General features: G+C 45.1%; 1 protein-coding gene across 1 annotated transcript; it reads left to right on the plus strand.

The window, feature by feature from the left end:
- The first annotated feature begins 5979 nt into the window (after positions 1 to 5979).
- KCTD17 (potassium channel tetramerization domain containing 17) lies at positions 5980 to 21809 on the plus strand. The gene is made up of 6 exons (XM_063133491.1): positions 5980 to 6195; positions 9328 to 9436; positions 15776 to 15867; positions 17935 to 18030; positions 19392 to 19517; positions 21057 to 21809. The coding sequence occupies exons 1-6, from the start codon at positions 5980 to 5982 to the stop codon at positions 21207 to 21209; spliced, it is 792 nt and encodes a 263-aa protein (XP_062989561.1). The 3' UTR covers positions 21210 to 21809.
- Positions 21810 to 22616: the final 807 nt, after the last annotated feature.

The following is a 22616-nucleotide window of genomic DNA, read 5'->3' on the forward strand; positions in this document are numbered from 1 at the left end:
CAACAAAACCCGAATGAAATCAAAGAAGATTGTTGAGATTCACTAGCTCATATGGCTCTGTTAGGGAAATTACCCCAAACCCAGAAGGGAATGAACGACTCCAGACCAAGACGCGGAGGCTTTATTCTTTTACTACGTACGTAGGAGAAAGTCCACCTCCAGCAAGCCGAAGGCTGAACTCTCTGCATACTTTTGCAGAGAGCATACTTTTATACTCATCAAAGTTGCTCTGAAGAAATCATACTTTTTCCTCCCATGACTGATCACAAGTCCCATACATGTTCCATAAACAGAAAACCATTCTTACATAAACAATGCCATATTTTGGCAGCCTATGACTGGTACAAAATGTTGCATTCTGTTCTTTGATAAGCCCCCTCCCAAGGAGAAATTGAGAGTCCAGAATATACCCTAAACCTTCCAAAATGCCCTTCGGTGGTAAACAATGAAGCGATGTGCCTTCATGTCTATCCTGGTCCTAAACCCAAAACAGACGTGTTTAAGGAAAAAGCACCATGTGACCATCGTAGATAAGCCAAGAGATCAGGACAACCCTGAGTAGCTGGCAAAGAGGCGCTCTGTGTCTCCAAATTCAAAAGCAAGGAGGGGAGGAGGGAAAAGGGAATCAGAGTATTCCTCGGTGCACATGGCACTTTTCGTCATCAGACAGAGGGTTTCAATGGGGTACTTTCAGATTTCCTTGTCAATCCCCCATTTGTAGACATCATCACTAATATGCCTACACACACACATTACAACTATTTGTTAATTGACATCCATTCCAAAATTTCTCTACAGTTTCACTCTTGGTTCTCTAATTCACACAAAACCCATTTGTCTAACTCTTGACTGAATGACAACATTGGCTACTTCTCCATCCCCTTGAGAATTCAGTGTCATGCAAGGGTGAATTTTGCAAGGTGATTTGCACACAGCACATTTCCCAGTACCTAAGGACTGCTTCATAAGTCCTATGTTGCAATTGCATTTGCTATCTCGTGTATGTATAGCCAGGAACTATGGTGATTCTCCATCCTCAGGCACGGGTGCCTATATTTGCAAATATACATTAATTACATACATACTCTTCATTTTTCTAATTTCCAGAGGAATAGCTGTGTTAGTCTGTTGCAGCAAAAATAACAAAAGAGTTTGTGACATCTTTAAGACTGGTTTTTATTCTGGTATAAATTTATTCTGGTATAAGCTTTTATAGTCACTCCACTAGCCTCATCATCAGATGCCTCTGACGCATGATATGAAGTGGACAATGTCCACAAAAGCTTATGTTGGAATAAATTTGTTCGTCTTTAAGGTACTAGAAGTCTTTGTTGTTCATTTTTATATGCATTCTTAAAAATAGTCAGGCTGCAATGCCAGGCATACTTACCTGCAAATAAACCCCATTGAACTTCCAAATATGTTCATTTATAGGACTGCACTATCAATGTGTGAAGTTAACATAAGAGAGACCCTTGCGTGGATCACTTATAACACAGTCCTTATGCCTGCAAACTCTGAGAAGCATGATTTTAAAAAGCCTATATAAGAACGTAAGACCATAAGAGCCATGCTGCATCTGACCAAGGGTCTTTCTAGTCCAGCATTCTGTTCTCACAGTGGCCAACCAGGTGTCAACAGGAAACCCACTAGCAGGACATGCAACAGTACCCTCCTGCCCATGTTCTCCACCAGTTGGTGTACATAGGCATACTACATTTCATACTGGAAGTAGCATATAGTTATCATGCCAATAGCCATTGATATCCTTCTCCTCTCAGAATTGGTCTAATCCCCTTTTAAAGCCATCCAAATTGGTGGCCATCACTACTTCTTGTAAGACTCCCAGAAGATCAATTCCGTGTGGAGGCAGAAATGTCTTAATCTATGCAAACCGCCCAGAGAGCTTCAGCTATGGGGCGGTATACAAATGCAATAAATAAATAAATAAAACTTATAGCAACCAAGAACTACCAAAAATACATCATAAAAGATAATAATGTAACAACAGACCTATGCAGGAAATGCCACCAATTTCAAGAAACAATAAAACATGTAACAGTAGGATGTAAAATTCTGGCAGGAATGGACTATATGGACAGACACAACACAGCTGCAAAAATAATTCACCAACAGCTGGCCATCAAATTCAATCTTATCAAACAACCTACACCATACTATACATACTCACCTGGAATGAAAATGCAGATCATAAAATATACTAGGACAGAACAATTCAGACTGACAAAACAATACCTTGCAACTGACCAGACATAACGGTCATAGGCAAAAAAGAAAAACACACATACTCATCGACATAGCAATACTGAATGACAAAAATGTTGTTGAAAGAAAGAGGAAAAGAGAGAAAAATATACACTACTGGCCATGGAAGTTAAAGAACTATGGCAACAGGAAGAGGTCACAACTATTCCATTAGTCACATCAGTCACCGGCATCACATAAAAAAACTATACAGAAAACCTTCAGAAACTGAGCCTACCAAAATACACCCACACTAACATCCAGAAAGCAGTAATAATTAAAACATGCTCAATTGTCAGGAAATTCCTGAATCTGTAAAAGACAGCATGACTTGGCAAAGCCCTTCATGTTAGGGATGTGCTCCGCTTCTAATCGGACCAGAGAAGCAGGAGCGGAGCGGGGGGCTTCGCCTGCCCTTAAGGCGGAGGCGAAGAGGATCGAGGTGAAGGCGGATCCTTCACCTCGATCCGGAGCTCCACCGGAAAGGTAAGTGGGGTTTACCGGGCCCTGCCGCTGTCGCTGTCACCCATGCGGCGACGGCGGCAGGGCCTGGTAACCCCCCTCCCCGCCCTCCTCTCCTTTACCTGCCTCCGTCCGCGGTCCGTCAGCGTCTTCAATTGAGCCCGCGGTTCCACCAGGAAGTCTGGGCCGCTTGCGGCCCAGACTTCCTGGTGGAACCACGGGCTCAATTGAAGACGGCGACGGACCACGGACAGAGGCAGGTAAGGTCCCCCTCTCCCTTGGTCCTTTACCGGGCTCTGCCGCTGGGGCTGCCTTGAGTCTTGGCGTGCATATGTATTCCTGGACAAGCTATCATGGTGGCGAGTTTGAGGTTTCTAAAGTGCAAATTGACGGAGCTATGGAAAGGGGTGTGAATGGGGTGCCTGGTTTTCATAAATTCTCCAAAAATCAGGGGATGATGGGACTGCCTTGAGTCTTGGCGTGCATGTGTACACCTCCATGAGGTGTCATGGTGCCAAACTTGAGGTTTCTAACTTTAACAGAAAAAAAGTTGTATACTTTTTTAGCTTAATGCAAGCCTATGGGGGGGGGGAAACGGAGCTCCGATCCGGATCCGGAGCTCCGAACAGAGCGGAGTGGACATAGGCGGAGCGGGGGCGGGGCGGAGCGGGCCGATCCGCAAATCGCGGATCTGGAAGTGAAGCGGAGCGGAGGGTCCGTGCACACCCCTACTTCATGTTCATTTAGAAAAACCGCCGTGAGCGAGAAAGATAATAATAATAATAATAATAATAATAATAATAATAATAATAACAACAACAACAACAACAACAACAACAACAACAACAACATACACCAGTTGCTGGGGAACATGGGTGGGAGGGTGCTATTACACCATGCCCTGCTTGGCCACTGTGCTGGACTAGTTGGACTCTTGGTCTGATCCAGCATGGCTCTTCTTATGCTGTTCTTTTGTGGAGCACTCCAGCAGAGGCTGGTGGTGCCAATGTCAGTGGGGTGTGAATCTGGTCAACCTGGTGTCCTGCAGATGTTGTGAACTTCAATACCCATCAACCCAAGCCTGCAGGGCCAATGATTGAGAAAGCTGGGAGTGGTAGTCCAAAATATGTGGAGGACGATGGGTTGATCTTCTGTCCAGTGACCACCTGCTTAACTTTAGAAGGCATGGGTGGCCCAATGGAAGCTGGTGACTTTGATTCAGTGCAGTGGTGAATCTGTTCTGGATTTCAGTCAGAATCAGCCAGAACTCTAAAGGAGCTACCCAAGGTGATGAACTAGTTTGGGGATTGAATTCAACACCTTGGATAGCTTCTTTAGAAATCTGACTGGGACTCAGAGCAGAGTCACCACTGACATTGGAGCCACTAGCCTCTTCTGAAGTACTGTTCAAAATGTAGCTCTAGTGCAGCTTGTAAAGCTTCATCCCACCAGCCTTATATTGTGCTGTTGCAGCAAAATCTATGCAAAAGACTCCAATGACTCCAATGTTATAGTCTGTTTTAACTGCGAAGGACTCGGATGACGTCGACTATGTCCTGCTGTGATTGTGGTTCTTCCCCCTGTTATAGTGAAATATTTTGTTGGGCAGAAAGTCTGGTGCTTCCAGACATGCAAAAACACATCGCTCAAATTTCAACATGTGTTTTCATCCATCATTTTCAATGCGCTGTACTGTGGGTGTGTTTTCAAGGGGCACTATTGCTGATGAAGCAAAGGGGAATGCAAATTCAAATCCTTTCCTCTTCCTGCTTCTGAACTCCCCCACTCCCTCCTGGCAGGGAAACAGGAGCGGCTAAATCCCCCAGATGAACAAGCAGCAGCAGCAACCCTCACCCACATATATACAAATCAAACAGACAGGACAGCGAGGGAGGAAAGGAGGGTGTGTTGGGGGTGGGGAGAGACCTCTTTAGTGTGTTTTTAACCATTTTCTACTGCAAAGGAACACCTTGTTCAGTAGGTCCCTAAGAGCGCTCTTCAAAGCAAGACAAGGCTGGTCAGTTTCACCCAGATGTCTTGTCAGTTTCAAGTAAAGTCCTTTGGCTGCTTCTGAATCTCTCTCTGTGTGTGTCCTTTTCCATCCTACTCTACCCCATTCCCCTACCCCCTCCTTGCTCTCCATGGGGTGGGGCTCCTCCCAACATCACAGACACAGGCTGCGTGTCTCTTCCCTTATTGGTTCGTCTCTCTAAAAACATGTGTTGCTCTTGGTCTTATTTGAACTGGAGTTAGTGGGGGAAGGACACAGATCGTACTTCCATTCCTTTGAGCATGTGAAGCTGAGTGGGGGATGGCAGGAGACACAAACAGGGGGAAGCAGGGATGGAAACGTTCTCCATGGGGGAGGGGATCCTGCATCTCCCCACCTTTTTCTTTCCTTTTTTTTTAACAATGGGGTCCCCCCCCAGTTTTTATTGGGAGCCCCACATGGGAAAGGATGGCTTAATCCTCTAACTGCGATTTCCCTCTCAATTTCTCTGTTATTGGAGGTCCTGGCGCTGCATTTGAAGTCTCATCCTCTGTACACTGGGAGTTGAGATGGCCACTTCCTACCTCGCTCCCCCACCCTAGACACCCACCCCATTTTTTTCCTTCTTAAAGTTGCAAAAATTAAGACTGCAGTCCGAGGGGCTCTAATTTGGAAATGCATTCCATTGAACTCAATGGGATTTATTTACTGAGCAAGCATGCAAAAGAGTTGACTGCAGTCTTATATAACATTCTACTTTGGTGTTCAGTAACAAGAGAAGCAAATCCCAATCCCTGTTGTCAGAGGAGGAGTTGTCCCCACTTCAAACAACCAATAAACAGTAGGAGGAGGAACAAAGAAGAGGGGGTGGGTGGGAATAACAACACGTGTGAATGAACCTTAACGGATCTCCGCAATGAGCTACAGTAGAGGTGTAAGTTTACAAGTTTTCATATGCTATATAAGCACTATATAACCGAAATGGGATAATTCGAGGGTAAACCAGAACAAAAGTGTATGTGGGATGAACCTCGTAGTTATCGATTCTAACAGCGGTCTGGATGCAGTTCTCTTTCAAAGGATCACTTGCTGAAAACAAAGCACACACAAATCCCATCCCAAACGCACGTCTTCCAAACTTGAAAGAGGGCCACGCCCTGCGAAAACTACAAATCCCAGAAACCTCCGGGACACCCAGCACCTGCAATTTGCGCCCCGCCTGCTTTTGTGAAAGTAGGAGGGACGCGCAGAGAGCGAGGGAGATGAGGATGGACCGAGGGGAGAAAGCGCAGGCGGCGCAGAGGGCTTCTTATGCGTGGGAGAGCTCCCAGCAGCCGTTACCCCCCAGCAGCCGAGGCAAATGGGTGAGGCTGAATGTCGGCGGCACCATCTTCCTAACCACCCGGCAGACCTTGTGCCGCGAGCAGAAATCTTTCCTTTGCCGCCTGTGCCAGGGCGAGGAGCTGCAGTCGGATCGGGTAAGGAAGCGGCGTTGTTTTGCGCCAACGGGGTGCGCCCTGCGTTTAGCCCTCTCCAAGCTCGGCTGCGCGACCAGCGCCTCGAGGCAGGGAGCGGCAGACAAAGGGCTCGTCCGGTGTAGACGATCGGGCGGTCGCTGCTGCACCGGAGGACAGTGCCTGGGCGCCAGCCAGATCTCTCTTGGGTTCGCCCGCTGGAGCGGTGAAGCCCCGCTCGTGAGAAGGAGGCGTTTTATGCCAAGTCACACGCGGCTGCTTTGCTGGTCAAAGCGTTCCCGGGCCGCTGCGTTTGGTTTCGGGAGAAACGATCCTTTTGTCTCTAGTTGGGGAGATCTGGAAAGGGATTGGCCGTTCCAACCGTACGCTTAAGGGCGCAATCCTATGCTTATTTAGACAAGAAAAAAGTCCTACAACTCCCAGCATTCCTGGCTGGGGAATGCTGGGAGTTGTAAGAGTTCCCCCACCCCCCGCCCCGGCTCCAAACAGGCACAGGACTGTGCCCTAAACCTCTTAAGGAAAGAGACCAATCCTGTGCAACTCTCCATATCCTTGGAGGGAATCGAATCGGGGGCACAGCCGAGTTTGAAAAAGAAATAAATATAGTGAGGAGCTCCTGAGTTGGATCCGGACTTCAGCCATGTTGAAGTAGACCTATTGCAATCAATGGAACTTACATTAGCCCCATTGATTTCAGTGGGTCTAGTTTATGTAGGACGGAAGTCTAGATCCAACCCATTACGCATGTTTATTGGGAAGGCTTCACCCCTGGGGCATCTGCTGCGTTGCCTCCACTTTGTGTGCTGGAGTTAACAGTGTGATGATAAATTCCCCCGGGCAGCGGATTTGGTTGTTTGGCTCCTTCTTATCTTGGAAGTGCACAACTTCCTGATAAAAACCGATAGGCAAAGAGTCGCACAAAAGCTCTGTGATTGCTCTCTCTTGCCCACCAATATATTAAAAGCCCTTACTGTCAGTGGAGGCTGGTGGCTCCGATTTTGGTGAGGCTGTGAATCTATTCTGAGTTTCAGTGCCAGAACTCCAAAGGAGCTATGCAAGGGGCTGAATCCCAGGCCCCAGATAGGTTCAGCACCTTGGATAGCTCCTTTAGAGTTTTGCCTGGATCTGTCTGAAATCCAGAATGGATTTACAGCCCCATTGAAATCAGAGCCACCAGCCTCCACTGTGGAGATCACCCTCTCATTTCCAAGTTACACCTAATATGGATCAGTGTTGGAAGTTCAAGAGTTTATCTTGATAGTTGGTGTTCTCATGGCTCCATACCTTAGGTCAGGTGTAGGTAACCTACTTCCCTCCAGATAATTTGGACTAAAACTTACATAAGCACAGCTAGAATGGTCAGGGATTATGGGAGTTAGTAGTCCAAAACATCTGGAAGGCACCAAGATGCTTACACCTGCATTAGGTATTTACAGCACCATCTTATGGATGTCTGCTCAGGAATATGTCCTAGTGAATTTAGTGAGACTTACTCCTCAAGTAAATGCTCATAAAATTGCAGCCGTAAAGTATATTTCATCATTGAGAAAGAAAATTAAAACACAAGATTTAATTGTAAAAGTTTCAGCTTTCAGAGTGGCCAAGTGGCCTTATCAGATACTTATGGAAAGCCCACAAGTAGGACATGAAGGGAAGACTTCTCTCCCGCTGTTGTTCCCCAGTATACTGTCTCTGATCCTGGAGGTAGCATATAACCATCAGGACTAGTAGCTATTGATAACTGTATTCTTCATGAATTTATCTAATTCTCTTTTAAAGCCGTCCAAGTTGGTGGCCATCACTGCATTTTATGGTAGTGAATTACATAGTTCAACTATGTGTTCTATGAAGAAGTACGTTCTTTTGTCTTTTCTGAATGTCCCACCGTTCAGCTTCATTGGATGACCATGGGTGCTAGTATTATGAGAGAGAGAGAGAGAAGTCCTATCCACTTCCCTCAAACCATGCATAATTTTCTACACCTCTATCATGTCCCCCCCTTACTTGCTTTTTTTGGAAACCAAAAAGGCTCAAAAGTTGTAACTTTTCCTCATAGGGGAGCTGCTCCAGCTCCATAATGTATCTTCTGAGATGGCAGCAACCATTGGTACATGATGTTCCAAGTATGGTTGCACCATAGATTTGTATAATGGCATTACGATATTTGCAGTTTTATTTTCTATCCCTTTCCTCATAGCCCCTACTGTGGAATTCACCTCTTTCACAACAGCTCCATACTGGGTTGACATTTTTATTTCGTCCATTACCGCAAGATCCCTTTCTTGGTCAGTCACTGACAGTTCAGAACCCATTGGTATATATGTGAAGTTGTAATTTTTCTCTCCAATGTGCATCACTTTGCACTTGCTTACATTGAACGGCATTTGCTATTTTAATGCCCATTTCCCCAGTTTGTACTCTTTGCTGTTCCGTTTTGTTCAAACCATCCTAAATAATGTAGTGTCATCAGCAAACTTGGCTACCTTGCTGCTTATCTCTAAGCTCAGATCATTTACGAACATGTGAAAAAGCACTGATAGCGATATAGATTCCTGGGGGATCCCACTTTTTTCATCTCTTCATTGTGAGAACTGGCCATTTATTCCTACATTCCTGTTTCCTGTTCTTTAACCAGTTATTGATTCATAAGAGGAACTCTCCTTTTCTCTGATGCTATTTTGGTGCCTTTGGTCAGAGATTTTGTCAAAAGCCTTTTGAAAGTCCAAGTATACAATGAACTGGTTCACACATAATGCTAGAACTATGTTTTTTTTAACCTATCTACCCAGGCTTGTCTGTCAGACAATTGAACAACCATGGTTTGTTTTTTCAATACCTGGGTTGTTTCTTTCCCTCCTCCTTTGCCTGCTTCTGCCCTCTATCCCACATGTCTTTATGACATTGTATTACTGGCAGGTAGAGCAGCAGCTTTTTTAAACAAATCTTTCTGGGTTGTTCATGGATAGCAAGCCATGGTTTGTCACGACAACCCAAAGTATGGGTTCGCATTTGGTGCAAATCAGGTCAATGTCTACTGGATCATCTTAATCCACATGCTTATTGACACTCCCAAAGAACCCTGAAAAGTGAGCAGAACTTACTCTGTTTATTATTTGCTGTTTTTTGTTTTGTTAGGATGAGACTGGCGCATACCTCATTGATCGAGATCCAACTTATTTTGGACCCATTTTGAATTTCCTCCGACATGGGAAACTAGTACTGGATAAAGATATGGCTGAGGAAGGTAAGCTTTCAGATCTGGAAATTATAATGCCCGGGTTGTGGTTGCCTGGTGTTGCTTGAAGTGAGCAGTGGAATGAACCGAGTGCTTGGAAGTATGAGTTCAGCTGGCTCTAACAACTGGATGAACTTGCTCAGCCTTCCCCAACTCAGTGTATCCCACTAGTGTTGGAGGAGCACAGCTCTCATCATCCCCATCCAGCATGGGGATGATGGTCACTGCATTCCATTACATCTGGAAGGCACCAGGTTGAGGAAGGCTGCAGGTGTCCTGAAAACCGAGAAATAACAATCCCATAGGAAAGCTTTTTTTGCCCCGCTGCTAACATCCGTTGTATATAGAGTGATACCGCTGGTTCTTGCTGTGTTGCTTCGGATCCTCTGTTTTGTTTTTGCAAATGCCTGCATCCATGGTGCGTGTGCAGGAATGTCAACATTTACTGTAGCTCTGTTTATGGATTGCCAGGGATGGAGCGAATGTGTTATCCTGTGACAAAATGCTTTGATCTCTGAGAATACACTTGCACTTGTCTTAAATATTTAAAGTTTTGCCCTGTTATTTAAGAAGTGAGAATTGGAAGCTCTGCCCTTCCTTCCAAAATGCCACAGCTCTGTAAAAGTTCAAAAGAATAGTTCAAAAGAATCCATTCTGTACAGTTAGCAGATCTTTGTGGCCTATCTGGTTCTTGACGCTGATCCGGCTAATCTACAACCTTCTGTTCTTCTCAACTCTTCTTCCTCGTGGGTGGGTGTGTGAGTGAGTTGTCTTCCGAAATGCCCTACTTTAGAATCATTTTCTCTGTCGCAAACAAAGAGCAAACACACATAGGAAGAACTGCTTGCTGTGAGCATGAAGTTTCCGAAGGCCTTGTTTAGGCTGTACGGCTTACTCTGTCTGAGTGACCCCCATATCATGATATCTTTCCCTATTCCCCATCTGTATGTGGGAGCTGGCAGGCTGTGTATGGCAGGGAAAGGAAAATAACAGCAAGGTTATTTTAATGATGACAACAATAACCATCCATGGCGATGCAGGAGGCCTCCTTTGTTTCCCTCCTCGGTGGGTTTCCAGCTGTTCACAGCCAACGTTTCTTATTCATCTAAATTTGCTGAGAAAGAAAAGGGGGACGTTGGGAAAGGCAAAGTTCCAAATATGATGGCAGGTCCAAATGGGATCTGGGTAACAACAGAATGCTGGTTCCTAGGCACTGTTTGAATTCCTCTGTGGGTTCATTAAGTGCTGATCCCCGCTGCCTTGCTAGTAAAGGTCACGTGTGCCTCTGGGGAGGAGACAGATGCAAAAAATGACAGGCTAACAAGATGGAAGGCAAATTTTTATTTGCCTGTGTTGCATGAAGCAGCGTCGTACTGGCACCCCAGAGGCTATTGTTGGACAGCAGTCAGAGCAGGAAACACAGCAGTGTTGCCGCTGCAGCGATTTCCTTTAAATGAAGTTTATGCCAAAGTGGGTGCCGCGCTATCAGAGACAGAGTAAGAGCATTGACTTTCAGCCCCTCTTGCTGGGAAGGAGTAACTTAAGGGATCAGAGATGGGCCTCCAAGTAAGCTGTTTCTATGATTGTTAACAAAATGTCTACTCCCAAGGCTATCTGAAGGTCATCTCAATCCATCCCCTTCCACAGAGACTTCATTCACCGCACTCAAAGCATTCCTAACAAATAAGTCTATATTATAAAAAAATATAGCCGCTAAGCATCTGGATTGTAGTGTGCCAAATGCTTGGGAGTGGAGCAGTGGGGTGGGCAGAAAGTAGATAAGGATCTATTGGTCTATGCAATAGATTGTCAAGCTTTTCCGCTTCCCATTTGCAGACGAGTAGCAAGAACAGAATGGCCTTTCCTACCTAAATTGGGCTACTAAAATCAAGAAAGCTTGGGGTAGTCAGAGGTGGACTGAAAAGACTGTGAGCTCAGTTCTGCACTGAAATCAAATTTCTAGGCTCGGAGGCACCTTGTTCTTTAATTCTAAAAGTATGTATTTTGCACATGGCTCTGGTTGATAGACACTGGGGGTTCTAGTAAAAACCAAAATAGTTCCAACAAGGCTGAATCCTGCCCATCCCTGGACTAGAGCTACACGATGGAGGTATTTGAAGAGCAAGCTTAACAAGAATACAACCGCATGAAATATGTAACTGAACTGTACCATCAATGCTACAAGGAAATATATCCTTAGACTTACAGTATTTTGAGAGCGGGAGACATTTTTCTCCCTCTCTTATAATACTAGAATCTGGGGTCATCCAATGAATCTGGCGGGTGGGAGATTCAAGACAGATAAAAGGAAGGACTTCTTCACACAGCACATATTTAAACTATGGAATTTGGATGGCTTTGAAATGGGATTGGGCAAATTCCTGGGGCATAAATCTATCAATGGCTACTAGTCCTGATGTCTATATGCTACCTCTAGTATCAGGGAATACACTTATGTGCACCAGTTACTAGGGAACATGGGTGGGATGGAGCCATTGCACTCATTCAATGGGTTCCTACTCAACAGCTGGTTGGCCACTGTGAACAGAATGCTGGACTAGATGGAGCCTTGGTCTGATCCAGCAGGGCTTTTCTTATGTTCTTATCCTCCTACACCTATTGAGGGCACTGGTTTATCATTCTGGATAGGGAAGACTCCTTAATGTCTCCAAAACATGGTGATGAGCTAGTTCTTTGTATGCTTTATTGCAACTGACCAACCCACATCTCCCATCTTTCCCATATCCCATTTCTCTTCTTATGTGTTAGAAAATGGTTTGGGGAGGGAGAAATAGTCTTCTTTATTTCAGTAGGATTTTGTTGAAGCATCAGACAGCTTAATAGCTTGAGAGTTTTCTCTCTTTCAAAATATGACTTGCTTTGCTGTTCACAAGGGTTCTGGGGAGACAATCCCAATGCTCTTCTCATGTATTTAGAACAGTTTTCTCCTTCTTGACATATTATTTTATTTATATTGTGCCACTAGCAGGTCAGAGAATACCTGCTGATCCTTTAATAGTGCTGCTAATGAGATGATTATTTTTATATTGGCGTGGTATCTATTTTAATTTTGCAATTACACTTTTAGAAAAGGAAACCTTAACCTTAACCTTAAATTTAATAGTAGGATACTTGCAGTCATTCCCTCCCTCCCTGGGCCCACAACTTAACCTAACTAGATCATCTTCAATATGAGTATGTCTTCTCCCCAACCTCTGAATATATTCAGAACATAATTTCTACTTTCTGCATTATTGTTGATATTTGGTTCTTTTCCTCTAAAAACAATTCAACACATTCATTTATTTATTTTCTTATAGCTCTTTGTTGCACTTAAGAGTGTGCAGTAGATGCAAGATGTTTCCCAAGATACTTTCTGCAGTTGTATTAATACTTCCTCATCTCTGTGCATTTTCCCCTCCTAATGATTTACCCTAAAATTGCATTTGCCTTCTCTTTTGGCAGCGTCACATTGATGACTACATAGATTTTTCTCTAAAAGTTGAACATAGTCATGGTTTATTCATAGTTGGCCAAGTCCTTGAAATATATATATATATATATATATATATATATATATTTCCTTCCTTCTCGACAGAGAAGGAGATGCTTATTTTTAAGTTCAAATGACTCCTCCATAGATTTGTGAACTAGTTTCTTCCCATTTTTGTTTATCTAATCCCTGAAACTGACTATCACAAAGGCTCAAACAATACTTTACATTGATTGTGTAGCATGTAGCTAGCTGTTGCTGCTGCTGTTGTTGTTGTTATTGTTATTATTATTATTCTATAGTAGTTATGTGCATCCTTCATTCAGATTGGGACAACTGCACAGCAGAAGGGCAGGATTAAACCTCCCCTTCTCCCCCACACACATAACATTTCCCGATGCAAATGGGGTAGGGTGTTTTTACAAAAGCCACAAAAGTCTTCATTGGCATCAATCAAGGCTTTTTTCTTTGTTTTAACCTCCCTGGAAGAAGTGGGGATTTGGGGAAAAGTTGTGTCTATATTTGTTGGGGAAATTTTAATCCTCCCTTCCGAGCATACAGTGATCCCAATTCAGATTGGGGCTGCATCCACTTACTCTACAGTAAAACAAATGACAACAAAAAGCATTAAAAATCTTCCCCCAGACGCTACGCAATCAATGTAAAATGTAGTTTGTCCATAATTCAGAGCACTGGTCCATCTAGTTATGTTTTTGAGCCCTTCTTAATGAATTGTGACCCACCCAGCTGAACACTACTCATTAGCTTTGTATTGTGAATTACTTTGTGTGGGGGGCGGGGGGAGGTAGGAGGCATAACTCCAACTCCCATCTTAGCTAAATCATCCCCATGCCTCTCTGCACTTGAAGTTAAGGGGGCTGTTGCAAATGGATGTTTGAACATTGCTACGTGGTTGATGTCACCTATCATCTTTGGAGCCCCAAGAAAGTGACCAAACAGGAGTCTTGTATAATTCCTGGTTGGCTCTGTTTGATTTGGGTCTCGCAAGTCCTGCAGGCACTGTCTGTTTTAGCTGGTAGGTTTCCTGAGTCATAGACAGAATATATTTGGGCTTGGTTTATTTATGATTGCCCAGCTAGGGCAATCATAAATAAAGCATGATTGCAGATGCACGGCTAGTGTGGTCAGTGCAGGGGAACTGCTGTTTTAATTCAGGGATGATAGGTCTCCCTTTAGGTACGATGATAGAGCCATGTGTTAGATGCTGGGGGAAACCAAGTGGGTTGGAGGCAGTTGCGTATTTATGCCTTGGGCTTCTCTGAACTGGGTGGCCCTCTGTGAGATCCAGCAGATCTCTCTCCTGTTTACACTCCCACTTTGCACAGGATGGTGTACCCTAGAACTTCCTTAAAATGGCTGCATAAAGTTCTCAGCCATTAAAAAAGCAAGAAAGGGTTGTGACGTATTTTGCAGTGTTTATTATTTTGCACAATGGTATTCATTTTGCTATTTGTGAGGAGGAGGAGCCCTGTGGAACATTGTCACCTCATTCATCCCCTCACCTTTTGGAAATCTTACTTAGGCAGTTCCTTGGCTTTTGAGATTTCAGCAGCCATTGCCCGCATATGTGGAGATTTGGTTGAAGTGATTGATTTTTAAAGAAAAATGCTATGATTCCTGAGAAGATGAATTCTGGCTTGGTACTGTGTTCTGGTGTGTGTGGAATTCATCCATGGAGCTGAGATATTCACCTAGCACTGAATAAGACCTAATGAGCTCAACAGCAATTTTTCCCTATAAGTGGGTTTAAGTTGTAGCCTTACCACCCCACAGGGTGGATAAAAAAACAATGATTTTTTAATTTGTTTTTTAAAATTGATTTTTTAAAATTTAAATTGGATTTTTTTTAATTTAAATTGGATTTTTTTTAATAAAATGCTTTTTTGAGGAAAAACTATCTAAAGTTTTCTATTTACGATACATTATAGTCCAAAGGTTAATTAGCCTATTAAACTGGAGATAGCTCACCTCACAATAATTTCATAATTCTCTATCTATGATGTGTTTCTAATAGTATAACCAAATCAGTATTTGTTGATATAACTATAAAACTAATCTGAAAAGTTGCCATTCTAAAAATGAAACCTTCATCTGGTTGTAAATATTAAAATTATACCAGCAAGAATGAGTCTTTGGTAAATCTGAGTTGTGTAAAATATAGCAAGGAAGAGTGCACTTTTTTGGGGGAGGGGGAAGTCACATGATTAAATCGAGTCTTTCTGAGTAGTGATTTAAATCAAATTGATTTAAATCAAATCCACCCTGCCACCCCACCTGACGTTCTTGTTATTTATAGCTGGTTTTCATTCAAAATTTGATCTATGTAATATTTAAATTTTTATAGCATATAATTCTCACTTGAATTAACTCACGTTCCAGCAAGTAGAGCCTCGTGTGGCGCAGAGTGGTAAAGCAGCAGCTTCTGCAGCTGAAACTCTCCCCATGGCCTGAGTTCGATCCCAGCGGAAGCTGGTTTCAGGCAGGCGGCTCGGGTCGACTCAGCCTTCCATCCTCCTGTGGTTGGTAAAATGAGTACCCAGTTAGCTGGGGGAAAGGTAATAACGGCCGGGGAAGGCAACGGCAAACCACCCCGCTATAAGGCCTGCCAAGAAAACGTCAGCGAAAGCTGGCGTCCCCCCAAGAGTCAGTAATGACTCAGTGCTTGCACGAGAGGTTCCTTTCCTTTCCTTTCCTTTCCTTCCAGCAAGTACAAGCCTCCTGGTTATAGAATGATTATGATAACAGAATGTTTGTATTTTTAACAATACTAGCTTGACAATATGACAGCTCAGTGCTTGTTTCTATATCCCTTGACCTCTCTACCTTTATTCAAGGTGTTTTGGAAGAAGCTGAATTCTACAATATCGGGTCTCTGATCAGACTAATAAAGGAGAGACTGGAGGAAAAGGACTACACTATAACACAGGTATGGTGGGATGTGGTTACAGAAGGTCTTTGGGGGGTGGAGGGAAGAAAAAGAAATAATAAGGGGACTTCAAGTGTTAGATCATGCTGCAGATATGTTTTGAGCTACAGCTGCCATCATCCCCAGACAGCATGGCCAGGCTGGGGATAATGGGAGCTGTAGTTCAACACATCTGGAAGGCTCCAGGTTGGGGAAAGCTGTGTACAACAGCTTATAGGTTTTATTATATTAAGCAGTCTATTAAAAATTATTAAGAAAGAGAGAAAAAGAAAGAAAGAAGATGGCAATTCAGAGGCACGGTGCTTCTTTGAAAGTATTATTAAAGCATTATTTAAATTATTAAATTTCATGTTGTGAGGTTCGATGATCACTAAATCTGGCGGAACCGGGAGAAAGTGGGCCAGTCATTTAGGAAATGATTGAATCCCTTATGGCTTAATTTCTGAGTACTTGCTGTCCTGTATCTGTGGTTTTAATTGCAAAGTAGAAAAGGATGAAAGGATAATTGCTGAGTGGGGTAGTCCAGTGAATCAACTGGGAATGCTTGGAAACAGAGAGAATAGTGGGGGTGGGGAGAGGGAGTTCTTTGAGCGCTGGATGAAAGGGGAGCGTTCACGACTCCTGACCTTCAAAAGGGGCTCTGTCGCGTTGCCCTGAAAGGGTCGAGAAGGAGTCACGTTTCCTCAGCAGAAATATATGAAGCTGTCTCAGAGCAGGTTGTTTGTCCCAGTGTTTTCCGTGGCCCTTGGGTTGAAGCCTTTCATTTCACCTGCTACTCTGTCCCTTTAACTGGAGATGCTGGCGGAATGAACAAGTGACCTTCTGCATGGGAAGCCGGGGCTCCACTGCTGAGCTATGGGCCCATCGCTACTTTGAAAGCCCCCCGTCGGCTGAGCGCCTCCCTGATGTGTGGCCTTCCTGTGAGAGGCATGGAGTTGGCTACCATGTAAAATTGTGAGGAAGGCCCCGAAGAATGATTTACATGGGTACGTAGCAGTGGAGGCTGGTGGCACTGATGTCAGTGGGGCGGTGAATCTGCTCTGAGTTTCAGTCAGAACAAGTCAGAACTCTAAAGGAGCTATCCAAAGTGTGGAGCACCTTGGATAACTCCTATAGAGGTCTGACTGGTTCTCACTGAAACCTGGAGGAGATCCACTGCCCCACTGATATCGGAGCCACCAGCCTCCACTGCATGGCCCTGTGAGGGGAAGATGAGGAATGAACAAAATTGGCTGTCTGGTACCCGATCATTTCAGGAGGAAGTTCACCATCTCTGATGTCACAGGTGTGCTCCATGATGTCATCTGGCCCATGGGGGAATCCAGGGGCCAGTCTGGCTTCCAGAACCATTATGGTTCCTCACCCCTGGTTTATACTGACTCACTGGCAGAAGCTTGCCAAGGCCTTTCCCCACCTTCCCTGGAGGTTTCGAGGATTGGACCTGTGAGCTTCTGTGTCCCGAGTGTGTGCTCTACTGCTAAGCTACGGCCCTTACCTAGGGATTTTGGAGAAATCCGTTTGGGGGATGGAGTTCAATGGGTTTCCTACATGTGGCCCACTGAACTTGGCTTTCATTCCAGCTATGGCAGCTGACTCAATCCGCAATGCGTTGGGCCAGTTTGTGGATTTTCTTGGAATTTAGCAAATTTTTCTTTGGAAGGTTCCACAATTTAAGTAAATTTCTGAGCTATTTGCACACAATGTGCAAATTCAGCCTTAATTTGTGCAAATTTGGCCTTACTTTTCAGTGCTTTTTAAAAGCACTGGCTCGCAGACACAAAGTGTCTGTTTGTACACACTGCAAAGCTCAGTCGAGCCAAAAAAAGAACTTTATTTCGCCGCGAAGGACATCCCTACCCTTCCCCAAAGGTTTCCAGCTTCCAAACAAATAGAATAAAATATGCCCACATCCTGTGCTCTGACATGTAGAGAGTCCTCCCCAACATGCCCAGAGGTAGAGTGTGGGAAGCTGCATCAACTGGCCCCATTCCCTAGCAGAGCATCTGCCTAGGCGGAAAGGTCCACTCTGACATGCTACCTGGTTGCTGTCTTTCCTGCTTCTACTAGGTGCCTCCAAAGCATGTGTACCGAGTGTTGCAGTGTCAGGAGGAAGAGCTCACGCAAATGGTCTCCACGATGTCAGACGGATGGCGCTTTGAACAGGTATGCAGGAAGGGGCTGGGTTATGACATAATGGAGGACTGCACTTCCCATCATCCCCACGTAGCAGGCCAATGGTCAGGGATGATGAGAGTTGTAGTTCAACAGCACCCAGGATCCTGAGGTTGGGAAAGGCTGTGCTAAAGGCTTAGCATGTAAGTCTAGTTTCTGAACGGGGAGAATGACTGTCCAAGCCAGCAGGCTACATGAGGGCCCCTGATCCTCTTAGGCCCAGAACGAGGAGCTACTGTCCCTTTAAACAGGTCACAGTTTGAATTGAATTGCCTGGAGCTACTCTGGGGTGACTCAGGTGTTTCTCATGTGCTTCTTGTGCATTTCTAATCACTTTAGAAGCACATATCCGCACACCCACACATGTATATGGCTGTAAACCTATGCTCACGTACCTGGGAGTAAATCCCATTAAAGTCAGTGGTGCTTCCCCCTTGAGTAGACATGCATAGGATTGTAAGGCAAGACACGTCCAATGTAATCCTATGAATGTTTTCTAAGAGGGAAGGCCCTCTGCTTTCAGTGGGACTTGCTCTCTAACAAGAGTGCACAGGATTGCAGCCATAAATTGTTAATGGTGCTTTCTTTAGAGATGATAAACGTGTGCCCTGTCATTGGCAATATTCCCAAAGCCAAACAAGCACAGACTGCAGGAGTATTTAGCACTTGGTTTTTGACTTCTCTGCTGCCTTTCCAAAACAATGTGCTCCAGGTGGCTCATGGCGCATTATAGCTTCCAGTTTGTACTGCCCTGTGACGGTGGGTAAGTAGCAGGGGCCTTGTGGAAGTTGCTTTAAGGCCAGTCCACCTGGGGCCCTCCAGATGCTTTGGACTGTAACTCCTGAAAATCCACATCCATCAGTCATGCTGGCTGGGGTTGATGGGAGTTGTAGTCCAACGCATGTGGAGGACGCTAGGTTGCTGGCCCCTGAACCTGTCTCCTTGGCAGCTGCCTCTACAAGGCAGGGTTTGTTTGTTTTTGCATGAGTTGGCTTGCCTTGCGGATTTTCTCTGTCCAACTGCATCAAAAAGGGTTTCAGTCACCCATGGCAAGCCACTGTTCCTGACTGGCTTGGGGTGTATAAGGCCACCACTTAGAGATGGGGGAGAATTTTGTTGAGTTTGCATTTTGATAAGAACATGCCAATTTTGCACTTGCCAAATACGTACATGAACCAGAACACAGGCATCTCCCCATTTTGAGTTCAGACCTAATTATCATTATTGTTGTTGCTGTTGTTGTTTTGTTGTAATTAGCCACACAAAAGAAGGAATTGGAGGAAGGAAAGCAGAATAGCATGTAGTTTTACATCTCTTGCAATAATGAGCATTCTTGCCTTTGTACTTCCCAGCTGGTGAATATTGGGTCATCCTATAATTATGGGAATGAGGACCAGTCGGAGTTCCTGTGCGTGGTCTCGAAGGAGCTGTGCGGCTCGCCCAGTGGTCTGTGTCCTGAGCCCATCCGGAAAGTCAAGGTGAAGGCCATGATTAACAGCCCGCATTTTAAGGGAGCCATTTTCTCACTTGTCGTCTTTTCAGATGTCAAATGGCAAATTGGTTAAAGGCACCCCACTTTGTTTTGGGCCACAAGGTCTAGTGCTTATATACAGACTGGTGTTGGCCGCTCAAAGACAAATGTAAGATACAGATAACTCCTGGGTTAAGCCTGGGTTGGAATTGCTCTAGATCTGGGTATGCTAGAAGACCAGGGAAGATTTCTAAACATATAGTCTTCTCAGCATCTTGAGCTTGCCTTGAAACCTGAACTGTGAGACATACCACTAACCTAAATATATTATCCCTCTGCCTCTGTTGCCTTCTCCTCTTGCCTATTATAGCTGCCTCCTCTGTCTGGAGAGACCTCATGAGGCACCAGAGGAGCCAACAGGGAGGATAAGACTTGGGTTGCAGGGGGCAGGAGAGCATTCAGACGCCATTCAAATCATTGGTATGTCTTGAGAGGTCAGATCTGAAGGCAGTTTTGGAGTGAGTCTGAATAACGTTCTCTCCACATCTTGTCTCGTCTTCAGCCTTGGAGATGGAATGCTGGGTCAGATAGACCATTAGTCTGACCCAACGTTGAGGGTTCTGAAAGCACTCTGACAAAGCAGTCTAGTTCCACCTCCATTTGTCCATGCCAATTCCTCTCTTCTCCACTTGTCCCATCTTGTGGTCCATTAGTGGGTGCCCAAATGTTTTGCAGTTGGCATCTTGTCTTCTTGGCTCATGCTCTCTATTTTTTTAATGCTCCTTCTTGAGCCAGGGAAGAAGATATTTGGGCCCCTTCTTAAAGCATAAGGGTGGAGGGGGGCAGAATGATCTCTTTTGATATCTATTTTCGTTGGTAAATATGGAGATGTAGCAGATGAAAACCAAAAATTCATCAGAAAGTGAGCGATTTCTAGGGTATGTTTACTTGGTGGTCTCTCACTCCATGTTCCAGAACAAGGTGAATTTCCCAGAAGGACGAGGTCGACAAATAACGAACACTGATATAGTGCTTCCGACTGTTCAAAGCACTTAACATGCTTTATCTAGCTGTAATGCTTACAACAGCCTTCCTCAGCCCTCCAGATGTGTCGGATTGTAACTCCCATCATTCCTAGCCTGCATGGCCATTGGCAGGAATTGCAGTCCAACACATCTGGAGGATAGCAGGTTGAGGAAGAATGTAAGAGAAGTCAATATTGTTACATACACACAAACACCTTGTTGACAGGGAGGGAGGGAGAGAGAGGGGGGAGAGGGAGGGAGAGATAGAGAGTTACCATAAGGCCACATGGTAAGCTCATAGGAGAGGCGAGATTTGAACTGGAGACTTCCTGATTCATAGTTCAGTCTAGGAGCCTACTATGCTATGGCAACTCTCTAAAACCCAGAATTGCAGTTCTTCCCAGAGTCGAATTCTTGCAGCCTAGGAAGCATTTACGGAAGAGCTAGGATCACCAAGGGCTTGTCTCACGAGTGTTTCTGCTTTCCCTTCCCTTATTTTTGTACTGCATGCTGGGATGCAGAGCACAGAGGACAACCCAGAGGAGGAAGAGCAGAAGGAACAGGAGCAACAGCAGCTGCAGGAAGTGGAGCAGGAGCCAGAACCAGAACCAGAACAAGAGGAGGCTGAAGCGGAGGAGGAGGAAGAGGAGGAGAAAGGTGCAGCAAACCTCTGAGGAAAAGTTTGCTGAAAACAATCCCCAGCCTCTCACGCCTTCTGCTCCCTTCTGGTGAAAGTTGGTGGTGGGGAAGCACCAGGGGAGGGGCGCCTGGTAATGCCTCAGTGGGGGGAGCGAGCAATACACAGCGGCCAATGGCTCGGCAGGAGATGGCAGGACGGTTCCTTTTTGGCAGCTGCTGCGTTTAGGTGTAAACGGTTGTGTTTTCTAAAATTCCGAATTTGTAGCAAGTTCATCTGCCCAGGAGTCTGCCGTTTCCCTATCTCTTTCTGTCGTTTTTGGGGAGCCTTTCATTTTGCTTCTGCTCCTCTGTCCCTTTCTCACCCCACCTTCCTGTGAGTGCCAGTCTCTTCTGCGTCTCCCTGGGCCAAGAATCCTTATTCTACCCTCAACTAAGGGCCAAACCAAACATTCTGTTGGTTTTCCTTATTCTTGTGTAAATGCATGGGCCCCTGATTGGGATCAGGGCCATGATACTCTGGGAGGGGGCAGTTAACCCCCCACCCCCACATGCCTTTCCCCCAAAATCCCTACCCCAGGGGGAGGTTTAAAAAAAGTCCCCATTTGGAATCAATGGAGGCTTTCCCCCCCTTTGATGAGGAGTCAATGGAGGCTTTTTCTTTCTTTTATTAACCTCTGGGAAAAGGATGTGTGTGGAAATTCAGAGGGGAAAGTTGGGGGGGGGGAGGTTTAACACCCCTCCAAAGTGCCATGATCCCAATCTGAATCAGTGCTTACACAAGAGTAAGGAAAAGGATCCCTCATAGCGAAACATTTAATTTGACCTTGGAGTTCCACTCTTTCTGCTCTGCAAGTACAGCACCTCAGACTCATACGAGTAATCTCCAGCCTTCCATTGCCTTCCATTGGGCACTTCTGGAGGGGCAGCACTAGTGTGGTGACCAAGCATGTTCTGAATTTGGGAATTTTGGGGCAGAAAGTGAAGAAGATGGGAGGTGAGGTGGGTAGGCTGTAAAATAACATGGTGCAGTGGAGGCTGGTGGCTCCAATGTCAGTGGGGCTGTGAGTCTGCTTCTGGTTTCATTCAGAAGCAGTTGGAACTTGAAAGGAGCTATCCTGGGTCCACTGATGTGGTGGACATATGAATTGGCCTCCTAGCACAGCTCTTTCTTCTTCTGATTGGCAGTGGCTCCTCAGGGCCTCAGCCAGGAGTTTTCCCCAGCTCTATTCCTTGAGATCCTATTAATTGGAGAAGCCAGAAATTGAGAATGGGGAATCTTCTGCTTGCAAAGTGCTCCTCCTGTCCAGCAGCTACAGTCCCTCCCCAAAGCTGGTAAGCAGCACTGATTCTGTTGTGATCGGAAAGAGGAAACCATGTTGCATACTGCAAGAGTTGACACATCTCTGCTCGTGCTGAATGATGTAGGTTTGCAATCTGCTTAA

The sequence above is a fragment of the Elgaria multicarinata genome, chromosome 9 (assembly GCF_023053635.1).
Source record: "Elgaria multicarinata webbii isolate HBS135686 ecotype San Diego chromosome 9, rElgMul1.1.pri, whole genome shotgun sequence".
Lineage (NCBI taxonomy): Eukaryota > Metazoa > Chordata > Lepidosauria > Squamata > Anguidae > Elgaria > Elgaria multicarinata.